The following is an 18,631-nucleotide window of genomic DNA, read 5'->3' as shown; positions in this document are numbered from 1 at the left end:
GCAAAGGTCGGAGCTGTGCCAACCCGAAGCCAGGAGCCAGGAGCCTCCTTCGGGTCCCCAACGTGGGTGCAGGGGCCCAAGGACTTGGGCCATCCTGCACTGCCTTCCCAGGCCACAGCAGAGCCGGATCGGAAGTTGGGCAGCCGGGCCCTGAACCAGTGCCCATATGGGATGCTGGCACTGCATGCGACAGCTTTACCCACTACACCATAGCACCAGCCCCAACTTGTAGTAAATTAAATTATAAATGGTCTTACAAAAGCATCAAAGTAGACAGACACCAAACACCACATTTGGTTAGAAATAATATTTATTATTCTCGCCCCCCCCCATGTACAGATCACTTCTCAGAAACAAGAAGATATTATCCATGTCCTCACCAGTTACAGTCTGTAGAAAATAAGCTTAACTCACATCCTATCAACAATATATTTCTATCATTTTTTAAAACAATAGCCATTTTATTCTTCCATTTTAATTCAAGAATAGATTCAAGTTTTATGTTTTGGATCAAATCAAGACAATCTTTATAGGTAACAATTTTCCAGACAGAGCCCTCCCCCCAACCCCTAAAAAAATTCTATATCCTAAGTGATAAACTCTTCTGGTACATTCAGCAAACTTTATATTGGAAAAAAAAATAATAATTCAGATAGGTATTTACTCTCGTGCACAACGTAAGTCTAGCTGAGCTTCTACACTTTGCTTTGCAATGGTGTTTATATAAAACAAATCATCTCTTATCAAGTTACAATGATAATTCCTTGAAGTGTAGATATGAAAGCTATACATGTTATCCATTGACGTTTGCTTCTCGTTTTTTAATGTGCAATGAAACCATCACCATCAGGACAAGCTCCATCTCATGGTGTTTTCCCTTCCCCTCAGCTATTTCTCTCTAAAAAGCTTAAATCTTCTCTCAGATCATGTACAGATACACTGAAAGCACAGGAAAAAAATGTTTTAGCTCGCTGACATAATGCCCTTAAGTGTGCTGACATAATGCCCATATTTGAACTTTGAATGTGAAATCAGAGACAAAGCATCACTTAGTTCATACAGTGCGTTATTAATAATCAACAGTTCCCTACGCTGGCTGTCTGCTCTGCATCAGGAAGTTTATAACCAATGACTCAGTCAAAGAATGTGCTTGTAACAGGCTGCTGGTTTAATTTCAGAATTTGAAGTTTCATAGTGGGCTATTTTCAAATACAGAAATGCTACAAGTGGCATAGGAACCATTAATTTTATTTCCCATTACCTAAAGGAAGAATTTATTCAAATAAAATTTTACAAGACAAAATGTGAATCTATATATCTATTTATAGATGTATACATGTATTTTATATTGAACCTAACTAAAGTTTTATAAGCAATTCTAACATAGTTCTGGTTACACGTTCCTAAAGACTTAACTGCTTTAAAGATACATGTTATAAAGAGGCTTACGCAAAAGGCAAAAATTAAGAACCAAGATGATCATTGAGGTTTTTCAGATTACTTCAAAAAGCTGTTTCTATCCCCTATAGAAGAAAACTATGCCTTTGTTTATCTTAGGAAAAAAATTATAAAAAGATAATGCTATCATGTAAAGGATTCACAAAAAACTATACTGTATATCCCATAAAAGTCATACCTACTTAAGGTAAATCACAATTATGGTTTTTATTGTATTACAGACATCACCATCGCCTCTCCTCTTTAATAATGAGAGGATTTAACTTTTGAACTTACTTAACTAGTGCCACAGAAATTCAAGTCCCAGTAGCAACAAGTTAAACAAGATTACAAAATAAGGCATTCTGCTCGCATGACAGTCACAGGCCTAGGGAAGTGGGCTCTTATTTTTACCATTTATATAATCTAAGCATTATATAGAAGGCAATCTTTATCCAAAATAAACCAGTGAATTGTTACTTGCCAGGGGAACAGAAAAACATACATAAAATCCTCAATTTTGGCTATTTCTCCTACTGCCATAAACAGAGACTGAGCTGAGCTATTTAACAAAGCCCACTACAAGCCATGGGGATGAAATGTCTTTGACTACACCATTTCTAAGCCTGTAGGTCACACACTAAATGATTTTTCAAATTACACAGGAAATCCCATTTGATAAAATCCCTGTAGTATTACTTAGAAAGAAACACACAACAAATGGACTCAGAACACATGCACACACACCCGCGCACACACACCCCAGTATAATAAACATGGTTTCCTTAAACATTAATTAGTTCTCCAGAAAGAATCGAAATTCTTTATCATCAAGCTGCAGCATGTGTATAAGGGGCAGCAATGCAACCTTTTTTAGTACAAGGTAAGAATCTGAATGAACTTTTAAATGACTAGTACCTTGACCAAAGACTTCACCAATGATGAACTCTGAGATACAGTTTTGAAATCTGGACTCAATTGCCTGTTGCACTTTTATATTAACTGTTGCTTAAGTAAACAAAAACAGCATAAATTCAGTATCTACTGTCTAAACATTTTAAAGCAATGGTTATATCATCATCAACAGGTAAAACGCACCTAATTTGGGTCTTCTGACACCTCTTGTTTTAAGTTTATTTTATGATAAAGTTCTTCACAGTTTAAAATATTGTGAAGACTATATATTTATGTATAACTATATTCACATACATATTATGTACATATACTATGTACTTGATGTACTCATAAACTTTGAATATGTGTGTATCAGTAGGATACCCACACATATGCAGGAACCCTGAATAGACTTGTGTGAACTGTGAAATGATTTCCCAGAAGTACGTAGAAATTAGAAAAGAATATTATGAATAATTATAACAAAAATGTCACCTTATTTACATAGTGCCTATCTCCCAAGAGGTACATATGCTTTATAAACATGTTTTAGTATGTAAGCTGGGGCATTGGGGACCCTATCAATTTCATTTTCCACAACCCAGTAACCCACTCAGGGCCACATGCCTTAACAGTGGCAAAGCAAAATACAGCCATGGAAACCTCCTAACTCCCAAAGTCTCCAATTACCAGACCAAAAGGTCTTGGGATGAACACCAAGTTACCCACCACTCAAACAGAACTTCTACAAAGGATGAATCTCTAAGTCCTCTTATACTTGTGATTGTGCGTTATACATTTATACCACAGGGAGATCAAAATGGTTTTTGGTTTTGGCAGATGAAAGTCTAACATTCAGTGTGATTATAATTCAGTGTAACTTCTCCAGTTTAAGTGCGACACAGCTGATTGGTCTATCGGGCGGATGCGGTCAATGTCTACTCGTGGCTGAAGAGCTCTTAGTCCAGACAGCTAGTGCGTGTTTACAGACAGCCTACAATCTTGTATCGTCTGAAAGGCCTCTGCATCTTCACATACGGCGTACACGTATAAATAAGCATTGTAGCACAAATGTACAGTTCGCATCAGTTCATGTTCCAATAAACGAAGGCCTTAAGGGTGCACTTTGAAGGCCAAGAGCTCCTCAGAGTGCATGTTGTTTAAAGATCGAAGATCTGGCAACTTTAGAAGTAGTTTTGTAAAAATCGAGGCTTCATTTGGATGGTTTTTCATTATTAAGGTCCTTAGTGCACGGATAAGGGTTTCCTGCAAAGCCTCCACAGAGTTGACGTTTTCTATTCCAGACCGATCTAATGGGAAGTAAGCAACACAGGATTATGACGGAGAGCACACGTGATCAACATGAAATGTAATTCTTGCTCATCAATCTACTTAATGAATTCAATACAAAGTCTTACACATTGGAACAAAGGCAAAAGCAAACTGACAGATTTTTTAAATCCCAACAGCAAATTTTCTATCTATTGTAATAGGAATTTTTGTTCACAAAAATTACTCTAATTTTTAAGACCACATATTATCTTTTGACTTCAATTGCTTGCAATTGGCAAAATAAATAATGCAGCACAGAAATGTATTTTCTGCACATGGAATACATTCCCCTCGCAATGCTCTTGTGTGTGAAAGGCAGCCTTTAAAATGGCCTATGATGAGGGCCGGCACTGTGGTGTAGCTGGTAAAGCTGCCACTTGCAGTGCCAGCATCCCATGGGGCGCTGGTTCGGGTCCCAGCTCCTCCACTTCCAATCCAGCTCTCTGCTATGGCCTGGGAAAGTAGTAGAAGAAGGCCCAAGTGCTTGGGCCCCTGTACCTGCATGGGAGACTCAGAAGAAGCTCCTGGCTTCAGATCAGCCCATCTCCAGCCATTCTGGCTAATTGGGGAGTGAACCATTGGAAAGAAGACCTCTCCCCCGCCCCCTCTCTGTCTCTCCTTCTCTGTGTAACTCTGACTTTCAAATAAATAAGATAAATCTTTAAAATAATAATAAAATAAATAAAATGGCCTATGATGGCCCTCTCCATCCTGATATTCATGCCCTTGTATGATCGCCCTGATTCACTTCTAACAGGAGTGATAGGATGTCACTTCTAGAATCAGGTCACCAAAAGGGGCAGACATTTGGGCCAGCAGTTGAGTTGCCATCTGGGACACCTGCATCGCATTTGGGAGTGTCATGTTCAAATCGCAGCTCCTGAGCCTCTGATCCAGCTTCCTGCTATTGCACACCCCAGGAGGCAGTAGATGGTTCAAGTACTTGGATTCCTGCCACGCATGTGGGAGACTTGGCTGAACTTCAGGGCGCCTGGCTTTGGCCTGGCCTGGCTCTGGCTGTTGGGAGCACTTGGGGAGTGAACCAGTGAATGGAAGATCTCTTTCTGTCTCTGCCTTTCAAATAAGTTGACAATAAATATTTTCTTAGAATGTTTTCAATTTTTTTACCAAATATTTAAAAAAATTTTTTAAACAAAAAAACTGTGGCTTTCATGCTAGGTATTCACTCTGAGAAAAGCCAGCTGCCACGGTGTGAGCTGCCCTACGGAGAAGCCCACATGGTGAGGAACTGAGCGTGATCTCCACCCAACAGCCAGCGAGGACCTGAGGTGCGCAGCCCACCAGCCGGCAAGGAGATGAACCCTGCTGCTAATCATATACGCCTGGAAGAGGGTCCTTCCCGACCCAAGCCTTCATCTAGGGCCACAGCCCGGCCCACAGCCCGGCTAAGCCTCCTGAGAAACCCTGAGCCACAGGTAGACGCTGAATCACACCGAGTTCCCAGCCTTCAAAACCTATAATTAACGTCGACATTTTTAAGCCACTCAGTTTTGGGGTGGCCTGTTGTGTAGTAATAGGTAAGTAACACACTACGTGGCTGTACACTAGTTTTATTACCCAGCATTCATTCCCATTCGGTATAGTGCGATCTAGCATAAGCCTGCAGTAAAGCAGCTCAAAGCCGGCCCTGAGCCGAGCGCCCCGGGCTCTCCAGCAGGGGCTACTTCCTCCCGTGACCACAGGAGGCAGCAGTGCACTAGAAACCCTGAGGCTCCGGCTCAGGGAGGTTGTAATACGCCAGAAAGAGACTTCTTTTCTACACGGAAGCAAACTTCTCTGGCCATTCCTGTCCTTTCGTTGTTTATAAAGATGCTGAGATCTCCTGAAATGACTAGAAACTGAAAAGGCCTATTTGTAATGCAAGCACTTAAAACAAGGACTAAAACTGAACAGCAAAAGAGTGTGAATAAATACAGAAAAAAATGATACAAATAGGTCTTTCTTATATTTAACAAAACCTGAATTATTATTACAACTATGTGCTAATTCTATGGAGGAAAAACTGAATGTTGGTTACTGGTTTGAGGATCATGATTTTTCAGGCAAAACTATTAGACAAAAAGACCTCTTTTCTACATTTAACTTCGGTCAATCACAAGGATTATCTTTGCAAAAATACTTAAAGCCTTCAATAATGCTAGATTCTAGGTGCTAGGAATCAGCTGTGAACAAAACAAGCCAAAATTCCTGCAAGGAGCTTTCATTTTGGGTCATATCATCAGTAACCTGTACCACCAAGCTCAGAATGACAGTGATCGCCCCAACAACAGAAAGCATCAAGGGCTAAGCCGGGAAGGCTACTTCAGGGGAACTGGCATTCTAGGTAGTTGGCCCTTTGCTGGATTTGTTAAGATGATCTACACATCTTTATACAACTCAGAACGTCTAGGAAATGGATACCTACAACTAAAACTGTAGATGATACTAAATTTTTCTAATTTTCTCAGTTGCTAAATCCAAGGTCATTATGGTTTCATGAAGAATTTCAAATAATTCAATTACAAATCTGGCTAGATCATAAACAATCTTCCGGAGCCCGAAGCATCTGAATGCACAGGACGCAGGGGGAACTCATTTTCTAAACGATGCACGAAGGGCGACTCCACTGCCCGTGCGGGAGTTTATGAGCCACGTGGCTCCCACTCCCTTTGCTGGTTCTTCATCCCACTCTCAAGTCTGCTCTCCCCACCGAAGCCTCTCACTTCCCACGGGTGTTAAGTCAAAGCGCTACGAAGGCAAGCGCATCTTCACCAAGACAAGCCTTACCTCTCGTCTACACGCCAGCCTCTACTCCAGCTGGAAGTGACTGCTGTCACTAAACAACCCAGGAGGACCACTTACCTTCCAGTGGAAGTCCCCTTCCGTGGCATCAGGATTCTTGCAATCCCACAGGAAATATGTTGAGATTTCGCTCTCCTTTAGCAGCTAGCGCTATTGTGTTAACAAGCAGCACAGTGGGAAGGCTCTAAGCCAGACTCGGGACCTACTCAGCCAACTACTGAAACCCCTCTGTCGCTCGAACCCTTCCCTCTCTTACTGAAGATGGCTCACATCTAGTTCACATCAGAGGTCTGTTGTGAGGAAAATGACATGCAGAAATTTACTGACATTTCTCCTAACAACTTCCCCTAAAAGTAGAAAATAAACACAAAAAATACAGAAGGCAACTATAGAGTTCTCAGGAAAACAAAAATCTGTTTTAAAGATAAAGCAAACTGTAATAATGCTTTGTTCTAAGCAGTTGATAAAAAAGAAATAAGCAATCCGCGTATTACCGAAGCACGGAACACTCCCCCTTCGGGCCACAGAGCCTTACAGTAGCCGTTCTACTAAGTCAACCGCACTGTGGGAACACTAAGAACACGGTCCTATAAATGCTTTAACTTTTTTTAAAGATTAATTGACTTGAAAGGCAGAGTGACAGGGGCTGGCTCTGAGGCATAGTAGGCTAAGCCTCCACCTGTGGTGCCGGTACCCAATATGGGCAACGGTTTGTGTCCCCGCTGTTCCTTTTCAGATCCAGCTCTCTGCTATGGCCTGGGAGAGCAGTGGAAGATGACCCAAGTGCTTGGGCCCCTGCACCCACGTGGGAGACTTGGAGGAAGCTCCTGGCTCCTGGATCCTAGCTTTGGATCAGCCCAGATCCAGCCATAGCAGCCATCTGAAGTGTGAACCAGCAGATGGAAGACCTTTCTCTTTGTCTCTCCCTCTCTCTAACTCTACCTCTCAAATAAATAAATAAAATCTTTAAAAGATTGAAAAAAAAAAGAATGAGAGAAAGAGAGAGATGGAGAGAGAGAAGGAAGGAGGGAGAAAGGAAAGAAGGGAGAGATGGAGGGAGAGAGGGGGAGAGGGAGAGAGAGAGTGAAAGAAAAAAAGAAAGGGTGACAGAGAGAAAGATCTTCCATCCACTGGCTCACTCACTCCCCAAATGGCTGCAACAGCCAAGGCTGGGCCATGCCAAAGCTAGGAGCCAGAACTCCACTCTGGTCTCCTACATGGGTGGCAGGGACTCAGATACTTGGGCCATCATCTATCTGCTGCTTCCCAAGCACATGAGCAGGAAGCTGGACAAGAAGCCGAGCAGCCAGGCCTCGAGCTGGGCTCTGATGTGGGACACCAGCATCACAAGCAATGGCTTTAGCACTGGGCCACAACACTGGCCCCATACTTTTTGACTTTTCTACTGCAAGAATCAACTGATAAGTGAAGCATGAGAAACAACAGGTAATATACCAGAATATAAGTTTTAACTTTTTTAATGATTCTATTTATTTGAGAGGCAGAGATAAAGAGACAGACGGAAAGTCCCCATCTACTGGTTCACTCCTCAAATGCCCACAACAGATGAGGCTGGACCAGGTCAGATCAATGCCAGGAGCTCAGAATGCAATCTGGGTTTCCCACATAAGTAGCAAGGGCTTAACCACTGATCCACTGTCTGCTGCCTCCCAGGGCTCTTTAGCAGTGAGCTGGAATCAGAAGCAGAGCCAAGAATCAAATCCGGGCACTCTGATATGAGAGCAGGTGTCTTAACCTCTAGGCCATAGTCCTGCCCCCATGTGTTACTTCTTGTTCACACACAGCAATGGTAACAAAAGCAGCCTGGGTACAGTGCAAAAAAGGTGCTATCTCTTTCATTAATGAGAAGTTCTACCTAACTGTACAAGAGAGATTATTACATAAATGTGAAGAATCAAAGACTGTAACTTAAAATCATATATAAAAAAACCACTGAGGAAGTAAAACAAATGCTGAGAGAGAGAAGTAAGCGTACTTTACTTATTAGTTCTATCTAGTAATCTAGTTAGTAACCCAGGCTGGGAGTAGACGAAGAAGTGGACACTTCTCATTTTGTACTCTTCTGTGGCTCTGAATTTTATTTTCCTAGCTAGGTACTGCTTTAAAAATAGCAAGTCATTTTTAAGTGGTAAAATTTAAATTTGAGGGGGCCAGCGTTGTGGCACAGCAGGTAAGGCTGGCTGCCACCTTCAACACCAGCAGCTTATATGAACACCGGTTCCAGGCCTGTCTGCTCCATTTCCAATTTATTCCCTATTAATGCACCTGGGAAGGCAGTGGAAGATGGCCCAAGTGCTTGGGTCCCTTACACCCACATGGCCTGGCCAAGGCCTAGCTGTTGCAGCCATTTTGAAAGTGAAACAGCAGATGGAAGGTTTCTCTCTTTCTTTCTTTCTCTCCCTCCGCCCCCCGTAACTCCGTAACTCTGCCTTTCAAATACAATAAATCTTTTTTAAAAAAAAAAAAAAAAAAGATTTAAATTTGACATGAAAACTACAAATATGTGTTTACATATATCTTTCCACATACAGATATAACAAAAATGACACTCCACTGTATCCTTTTACAATCAGTATTTTCTGCTTAACCTTTTTTTTTTTTAAGAGGCAAAGAAAGGGAGTTAGCTCTCATCTGCTGGTTCATTCCCCTCAAAGTCCACAACAGCCACGGCTGGGCCTAGCCAAAGACAGGAGCAGGAAATACAATCCAGGTCTCCAATGCGGGTGACTAGGACTCAACTACTTGAGCCATACCTGCTGTCTCCCAGGGTCTACATTAGCAGGAGTGGAAGTCAGGAGAAAGCTGGCCATCAAACGGGTATCTGATAGGAGACCCATCTGAAGCGCTAGACCAAATGTCTGCCCCTAACACGTGTTTATGTATCACACATCGTAAACTGGCAGGGAACAGATGGATGGAGAGGTAGCTGGACAAAGAGTCCTAATGTTAACAGTGGTCTTTTTTGGTAGTAATATTATCACCTTTGTGTTCATCCTAGTATCTTCTAAATAACCCGTATTAACCTGACCATCAGAAAAGATAAGGCTTTTTCAAAAGGAGACTAAAACAAAATAAAAATTATGTTCTTCATGGAAAAAACAAGTAAGTAGCATGGCTAATGGCACAGAGTTCCCCTTTACCACCCTCACCTGCATTTTCTTCTCTGGCCTCTCTCTGGGACCGGGGTCCCTTCACCTCTCCTGCTCTCATTTATTTCAGAAGAGTTCACTCCTAACGTTCCTGCTTCATACCTAATGTTACTTCGACAACCTCTCCACCTGACTCTCCAGCCCGGTGACTTTCCTGTCCGATCCACCCACGATAAAAATGTAGAGCCAATGTCATGCCTGATCACTTCCCTGCATTCAGAAGTTGCAATGACTTCCCAGAGCCCGTAGTTCAGGAGCAAGGCCTCAGGGTCCGCAGCACGGGGGCCCCTAACCCTCACACCTGTCACTTCCTCCCTGAAGCACACTCCAGGTTCTAGCCACCTTCCGTTTCTCTTGTCCTACCTTGAATCTCTCATGCCTTTCCATGTTTTCTTCCCAGGGAAATCTAACAATCCAACCTCCAAATTCCAGCCCCACTTCCACCTTCCCCACAAGGCCTTCTCCGAAGACTTCACCTTCCTTTCTGTAACTCCTACTTACCTCGGTCACAACTGTATGGTTTAATACCACAAAGCACTGTTTCAGTTCTGTCTGCCTTGTGCCTCAATGCTCTCTGTCTCCCCCGAGCACTTAGCACATAAGGCACCTAGCACATTCATGAGCTAAAGAATGTAGCAAGTATTGATTATCTTTGGTTTCACAACAGATTTCTTAATCTGATACACCAAGTCAAATACTAATCACTTATCAAGAGACTCTGCAAACAGTAGTTAAAATGCAATTAGCACTGCAAGGTTACTAAGAAAATAAGTATCCCTGGTAGACATATATTCCTTTCATACTTTTGCATGTCATAAATACATTTTTAGTTATCCAGACAGAGCTGGTTAAAAAGGTGGCCAATTTATGCTTCCAACTAGCATAAATTTGTATTTATCCCACCGATGTACTAGCCCTTTACCTTACATAAAGAACGTTATTAACTTAAACAGAACTAACACAACCTCCTCAGTGCCTGGCACAGGGTCTGCTACACAACAGGAGGAAGCACATGGGAAACAAAAGTCACCTCAAAATATTGTAAAATTCCCAACAAATATAAAGTGAAGTGACCCCCAAAGTGGCTGGCACTTACTTAGCTACCTTTAGGAAAGTCAGAGCCTTGCTTTGGAATTAACCACCTGTGCCTTAATGACTACTGTCTGAACCGAAATACTTTGGTCAAAAATAACTGCAACATAAATGCAAGGCGGGAGGGACATTGGGAAACACCACAGACTCACATAAATAGCCATTAAATGCTAGACTGAGTATTTCTTCCATCCCAGACACCCCGCTGGGCCTATGGTACAACCCTTCCTTTGGCAAGATAAGGAAACAGAAGCCCAAAAGGATAAAACTACTCACCCAAGTCACACAGAAAACTCAATGGCATAGCAGGGCTAAAGACACAGCTCACGATTCACATATCTTTGCAACAAACCATTCTACTACCTCTGGATACTTTTCACATTTTCAAGTAATTCACATTCTATTTTAATTCAAACTTAGACTCATTTTAGAATGACCTACCTGGAAATACACTATGTCCCAAGAAATAAATACATGAAATAGACAAATAGGCTTGTAAAAATTTATGAACAAAAGCTAAAGACTAAGGTGGTAAATGCAAGGCCCAGATCAAACCAATATTTTATTACCAGAGCATTTTGACTTGTACTGACATGATAAAAAAAACTGCAAAAATAACAGGTTCACATAGTTCAGTGTCCTCCTGAAGGCCTTCTTCCCACATATAACCTGCTGGGGCCTTGTTAGCTGCCACCTTCTCCCTAGCTGGTCACTATACTCTAGGCGTAGCACTGTGTTGAGCCGGCTTGCTTACCTGCGGATACAAGGACAACTGCTGTAAACAAACTCATCTCTTCATCGCTAAGTTGCAGGGCATTTAGCTTTTCACTAAATTCAAACATGGAGTTCAGCAGATCGCCTGCTCCCATTGAGTGTAAATCATCCACACTGTATTTCTTTCCACTTAAAAAGGTGACAGTGCGCTCCTTTGCATCAAATAGTGACGCAAATCGTACCATTAAAACCTGGAAAAAGAAAGAGATGTTTGTAGTTAGAGAACTACAGTAATACTAGAAAATAACTCATATTCAAGTCAGTTAAGAAACATCCCACATACAAAAGCCATAAAAGAAAAGCTGTTTATTTTTTACCGAGAACCACCTTCTTAAAGCAAATTCTCTCCCAAAGCATTAAATACTCCAGTAACATCAAAATAAATTCCAGCCACCAGTAGCAAAACACTTGAGTGCTGTGATACTCTGAAACTCTATTAATAGAGATGCTGAAATGTAAATATAAAATTGAAGCAAACAACGTCAAGAAGCTTGAAACAGGGCCCTAGTCAGAAGCAATAAAGAAACTCCAGGATACCAAGTATATACCCCATGTCTCTATGCCTGAAGTACAAAAAACAACATTTCAATGCAGAAAAACTTGGAAATATCAAAACACCAAATGCAGCCAAGACAAACACTGCAGGCAAATTCTAATTAGACTACTTAGGAAACCATAACCCAAAGAGACTATACACAAAGAACACTAATCACAATAAACGTGTCCTAAACACCGCGTTCTTATGGACACCAAAACCAATCAGTTAACAACTACGTTACTGACCCGCAGCACTCCTTCCATTACACTGAATGGAACACAGACTCACGTCACACATTTCTCTGGCACCCAAAGGAGCACTGAACACCTTCCTTTTGCAATGCTCCCAAGCAACAACTTGTTTTACCCAGACAGTCTGAGAGAATGAGCCTTCTATGAAAAAGGTGCTAACCTTAGGATACAAGATCAATCACAAGGTAGAAAAAATACAAGTCTAGGGTGCAGAGCTTGTTCCAGTCCTGGATGTGCTATAAACTTACCCATAATCCAAGAAGTCTCCTCACCTGTCTAGAACACACTTACCAACCCTGCAAAATGAACTGAACCTTACCGCTGACAGCCCTTCGGGATTTAAATCTCAAGCCTAATGCCATCCTTACAGTGAACGCCTCACCTGGGATTTCTCCACAGCTGCTGCACCGGCAGCTATGACTTCTGCTCTGCTCTAGTGCAGGCTCTCCAGAGAACAGAGCCTGAGACAAAAGCACGTACGAGCTACGCATTGGCACATGTGGCAACAGGAGCCGGGAGAGAGGAAATCCAACGGGGAAGCAGAGCAAGTACTGGGGGTGCATCACGAAGCCGGCCCCACTGATAGCAAAAGCAGCTTCATCAGTCCCACCTTGTAGGACCACCCAGGGAAGTGCGGTGAAGATACATACACCCTTGGTTTCCCCCACCGGACATCAGCATCCCTCACATCACCCCAAACACTGGAGTCACGCTGAAGTGAGCTCCAAGCACTTCCAAGGCCTCTCACATTCAGCAGCAACAAAGGAGCCCCAGGGCAGACAGGAAGTGAAAGGCGCCAAAGCAAGCAGCAGGCCAAGCACCACCTGACTGTGTCCTGCTGCAGCTGGAGCAGAAAAAGCAGCCACAGGTCCTGATGCACGGGGAAGCTGAGAGGATCCGAGGGCGCACACGAGACGGCTGATTTAGCCCCGAAATACTCTAGAATCTCCTAAAAAGACAGAAGCCACCGTGCATTTGCACTTCTTCCTCTGTACTGAATACAGGATGCACCAGGCAAGCCTGTAAGTAAGGGTCCCACGAAGTCCACACCTGAACACAACACTAGAACTTGGGAGTTCACATGCTGGGGACACATAGCCCTGTGTTTCAAGTCCTAAGTAACGCAGGATTGACCTGGTCTCTGCCCAACATCCTGACATGGTTATTCGTTTGTTGGTAGTTTCAGACTTTATGAATATAGGATGAGTATCACTTATCTGAAATACTTGGGACAAGTGTTTCAGATTCTGGAATATTTGCATATACATAATGAAATTATCTTGGGTAATGAAAACCAATCCTAAACATGAAATCATTTATCTCTTTCATATACATCTTATATACAAAGCCTGAAGATAATTTTATATCATATTTTCACTGTGCCCATGTTGTAATCATGACCCATCACATGAAGTCAGGTATGGAATTTTCTACCTGTGGCAGCAAATTGGCCCTCAGAAAGTTTCAGACTGTGGAGCACTTTGGATTTTGGATTTTCATATTAGGGATGCTGAATCTGCACTTCCTCAAAAAAACAAAGAAAATATGTATGCACGGTCTGCAGCAACATTCAGAATAAGCAAAACCTACCTCAAAAGTTCCGGCCTTCAGAAGGTTGACCTGGTCGTGCTGAGAGAGATCTCGGAACCCAGGGATGCGCTTGGCAAATTCCACCACTTCCTTCACTGCTGGCGTGAAGCTCATTGAAAATTCTTCCCAGACTTCATGCCCTGACTTACGTGGATCCACATACGGAGACTTACTCATTGGACACACCTGGTATACACAAACAGAAAAACTCTTACATTGGGAGACAGGGTAACGAAACTCCAAAAGCAGCGTCTCAATCATTAAAATAAGTAACTCCCAATCTTGAGTACGATTTATTAATATTACCACTCTCTCCACTTGCGGTTCACCTTACTAGAGAAAGCCTCACAGCAATAAATGTATGCAATTATAAACTGTCAACTTGAAAAGAAAAATAAATGAACCAATTCTACCAACACAAGGTGAGCAGATGCTTAAAAAAATAAAGTATATTATCTTTGCATTTAAAAATAAAAAGCAAGCCTCACAGCAATTTAATTTAAACAACAAGTTATTATAAAAGAAGTAACCTAAGCAAAAATGTCATCAAGGGGCTGGCACTATGGGGCAGTTGGTTACTCCTCCCCTTGTGGCGCCAGCATCCCATAGAGGTGCTGGTTCTAGTCCCGGCTGCTCCTCTTCCGATCCAGCTCTCTGCTATGGCCTGGGAAAGCAGCAGAGATGGCCCAAGCACTTGGGCTCCTGCACCCTAGTGGGAGACCCGGAAGAAGCTCCCGGGTCCTGGCTCCTGGCCTCAGATCAGCGCAGCTCCAGCCATTGTGGCCATTTGGGGAGTGAACCAGCAGATGGAAGGCCTTTCTCTCTGTTTCCTTCTCTCTGTCTGCAACTCTACCTCTCAAATAAATAAAATCTTAAAAAAAAAAAAAAAAGTCGTCAATCACAAGCTGCTTCAAAAGTCTACGGCACAGGTTAAGACTTTATTTTGTAGCACTGCTGCCACCTTATGCTGGCACAGGTGCCTCGTAAGGTTTTCAAAACAAATTCACACGCACTTGTTTGATTCTCAACCTGCTGGTCATGGCACATTATAATTCCCATTCCCTAGAGGAGGGAATGAGAGCCTGGGTGGTCAGCGACTTAGCCCAAAACAGGTGCAAGTCACAGGCCTAGAACCCAGACCTCTGTTTAGTGAAGATTTCCAAAACCCACTTATCTCTAAATGGGCAGAACTACAGTGCTGTAATTTCCCAGAGGAAATTGTGAAGCATGTCACTTTTTTAAAAAGGTCACTGACACTTTAGTTCATAAACAACGGTGTGACCACTGACCTCCACTTGCTCAATTAGGAAACCACTGCAGATAAAAGGAGGGGGAAAGGAGGAAATCAAACAAACTAGAAGAAACCCATGAAGAGCGTGGAACATGCACCGTATAGCCCATTAGTAAAACCAGCCTTTAAACGCTCACCAAATTCATTATTACAAGGTATAGGAAAGGGATGCTTTTAACACCATGGAGCATATCATGAAACCAGAACCTAAATGCTTACAGGTTTTACCTTCCTTAAGGAAGCCACCAAGCCTAACAAAACATAAGGTCACCTTTTTGGTTCAAGGGACAGAAAAACTGAACATGAAGATTGGAGCAGAGTCAACTATTTTGAAGATGAATGAAGAAGACTTTAATTACCTGGTGGTAGAAAATATCAAGCACTATCAAAGGACCTCATGGTTTAAACTGGAAATGATGCAGTACTGCTGTTTTTGATGAGACTCTGGCTGAATATGAGCTTTGTACTTTCATGTAGAATGTTGTGTTTGATGAAAAAAAAACTTGAATGAGTAACATTAACTTATCTCATAGGATGAAGTTTGAGAAAATTCACAGACGCTAGCCTATTAAATTAAAATATCCCTAAATCCTGAAACAATAAAATATCTATGTTCTGTATCCAAAGACTTTTTTGCATTACAAAGATTTTTTTAAAGGATATTAAAAAAAAAAAAAAACAGCCCCCTTGCACAGAACTCAAAGATTTTCTGACTATGGTAAGCTGAGAGTCAGTCCTCTGAGAAAATCCCAAAGCTAGTAAGGTATTAGTCAATCAGAAAGCTTACATTTTCAAAGGGATTTCCAAGAATTAAAGGACCAATTCTACATGGATCACATATAATACAAACAACCCTAATCCCCAACACAGTAGCAATCAAACCACGTGATTATACCTACTTAGTGTGAACGGGTCACTCAATAAGGATATTCATTAAAATTATGTGACCTAAAATACTGTACAAAATTATTTCTATAAATCTCTCAGGTTTTCTGACTGCCCCTCCCCCCACCAAAGTTGGTATATCCCCCAAATAAAAGAAAACCTTCAAAGCTTTCCTTGATACAAGGTGAGCAAAAAATTGATTTCACTATACCAGATGCATCCTCCCTCCAGTGTTGCACAGGTAACTATTCTTGTTCTCATTCTGAGAAAATCCATCTATTGGAACTCTATCACATACTCTTTGAGTATAAGCATTGGAGAAGTTCATACAATGTCCATTTGCAATACAAATGGCATGCCCGTTTGGGTAATGCATGAGGTTCCTCCCTTTGTACTGTCCATTGAGATGCTGCTGGCTCTCACTACAGGGAAAATGACTGCTAAGCCCATTGCCACAATGGTCGTGATTTAAATTATACTGCTCCATGTTCTTGGGAATCTGTTCTCTCTGGGGCTGCATGCCCTCAGCGGAGTTTTCTCGCTGCTCCTGATTATACATAAAGGTATCTTTGTGGGCTCTGGTCACCATGCCAATCACTTCTTCCTTTGCAAAATCAGAAGGGGGAGGAGGAGAGTTTTTCAGGTTTTCTTGCTCCAGCTGGGGCTTGGGTCGCAGCTGTTCCTGGGCTGGTAAGGCCGTCTGTTCACGGTGTTCCACTAAGGTGTCATTCTGCAACTGACCACTGAACTGGCTGTTCATCATGGTCTTCATCGCACTTTGCATTTCAATCAGCATCCTCTGTTTCTCACGCTTAGGAATACGGCCAAACCTGACAGCTAGTAAAGAAAAACACAGTTAACATCTGTGGTCTAAGTAAGACCTGTTGTACAAAAAGAGTAACACAAAACTGTCTCCGACAGCTGTGGCCTCTGTGCAAGTAAAGGATGCCAGTACATCTCTGGCCCAATTTTTCTAAACCTGCTGGAAGTGATGCATCAAAGGAAGACAGCAAGGGAGAAAACGTTTTCCATTTTTCTCCCACAACAAAACGAAGGTCTGTTAGACACTCTACGGGCAAAAGCTGTGAAAGAATTACTAAATTAACTAAGAAAAGCCCAGTCTGAAGCAGACCAGCACCACCACCTCACACTGTATGAACAAGGCTCTCTTCTCAAGCCAGCATTCAAGACTCAGCTACCTGTGTCTTCAACATTAATGGAACCTCGTAGGGACCATCATTCCCTGAACTTCTGACCTTGGTGTCAACTGGTTTTTGTAACTTTACTCTCAAGACCCCATTAAACTATCTGCTGTCTTCTTTTCTGGCTTCTTAAAGAAAATCTTTTTTAAAAATACCACAATCAATAGAAATGCAGTTATTGGAAAATAAAAGTTGGTGGAGTATAATTAAAATCGATGAAATAAGTAAGAATGGATCAATCAGCCTCCATTCATTTGGAAGCTAGTCTTAGAAAGTGTCCTGTCTCCAATAATCCTATACCTGAGGGAAAGAAGAGCTAAGCTTCCTTCTGGTCCGATATTTACAGAGAGGTAATACAAATTCAACACACCCACCCAGGAAGAAAGCCGTACTGGTCTAACTGTAGCCTCTGACACCATCACTATCAAAGACAAACAATTTTATTGTGTTTCCTGCTTTACCTCTACTTTCACAAAGGACTGCCAGTTTTATTCTTTGACAATATTCATTATTATTTTTATTTTTTTAATATTCATTATTTTTACAGCACAGTGTTACTAAAAGAAAATTTCAGGCACTTAAAATCTGGGGCCAGCGCTGTGGCATAGAGGGCTAAAGCCTCCACCTGCAGCACCTGCGTCCCATATGGGTGCCGGTTCTAGTCCCGGCTGTTCCTCTTCCGATCCAGCTCGAATGATGATTCAAGCTCTCAAGTCCCTGCCACTCACATGGGAAACCCAGATGGAATTCCAGGCTCGTGGCTTTGGCCAGACCTTTGGGAAGTGAGCCAGTGGATGGAAGATCTCGCTCTCACTGTCACCCTGCCTTTCAAATAAATAAATCTTAAAGAAGTAAATAATGACTAACTATTTTAAGGACTTCTTCCTGGGAACTAAGAGCAACTCCATGCTGTGCACTTGTAACAAAACATGGAACTAGATTGCTGACACCAGTGTGAAACTGGACCTGACACTTGTAACCACCAACTTCTGATTTCTGTGCTTGTCAAAGCACATTCATTGTCCCCACTGGCTGATTTTATATTTTCCTTTATAATAAATTATTTAAAAATCACCAATATTTCAAACTTCACAGTACAGAGGACAATATAAAAAATATGTCCTCATCACCAGTTTTTTAAAATATGAACATTTTACTACATTCACTAAACATTACAGACATGTAGTAGTACGGTTACAGAATTATCCAGCCCCTCTCCCACCAGGGGTAAGCACTACTTTGAAGTTGGTAGGCTGGAGGCTGGACGGAGGGCATTTAGCCCAGCGGTTAAGATGCCTGCCTCCCACATCAGAGTGCTTGTGTTTAATGCTCAGTGCTGGCTGCTGGCTCCAGCTCGCTGCTAATGTGCACCC

At 42.2% G+C, this 18,631-nt stretch overlaps 1 protein-coding gene across 1 annotated transcript in view; it reads right to left on the bottom strand.

The window, feature by feature from the left end:
• Positions 1-280: 280 nt before the first annotated feature.
• NR1D2 (nuclear receptor subfamily 1 group D member 2) overlaps positions 281-18,631 on the bottom strand; it is a 36,147-nt gene continuing 17,796 nt past the window's right edge. Inside the window, exons 5-8 of the mRNA XM_062215284.1 lie at positions 16,268-16,893; positions 13,881-14,066; positions 11,482-11,692; positions 281-3,641 (exon numbers count right to left, since the gene is read on the bottom strand). Of these exons, the coding sequence (XP_062071268.1) occupies positions 3,445-3,641; positions 11,482-11,692; positions 13,881-14,066; positions 16,268-16,893 (1,220 nt within the window). The 3' untranslated portion in view covers positions 281-3,444. The remainder of the gene's footprint in view (positions 3,642-11,481; positions 11,693-13,880; positions 14,067-16,267; positions 16,894-18,631) is intronic.

The sequence above is a fragment of the Lepus europaeus genome, chromosome 2 (genome assembly GCF_033115175.1).
Source record: "Lepus europaeus isolate LE1 chromosome 2, mLepTim1.pri, whole genome shotgun sequence".
Taxonomy (NCBI): domain Eukaryota; kingdom Metazoa; phylum Chordata; class Mammalia; order Lagomorpha; family Leporidae; genus Lepus; species Lepus europaeus.
Note: the sequence above shows the minus strand (reverse complement) of the source record. Positions and strands in the feature narration are given on the sequence as shown.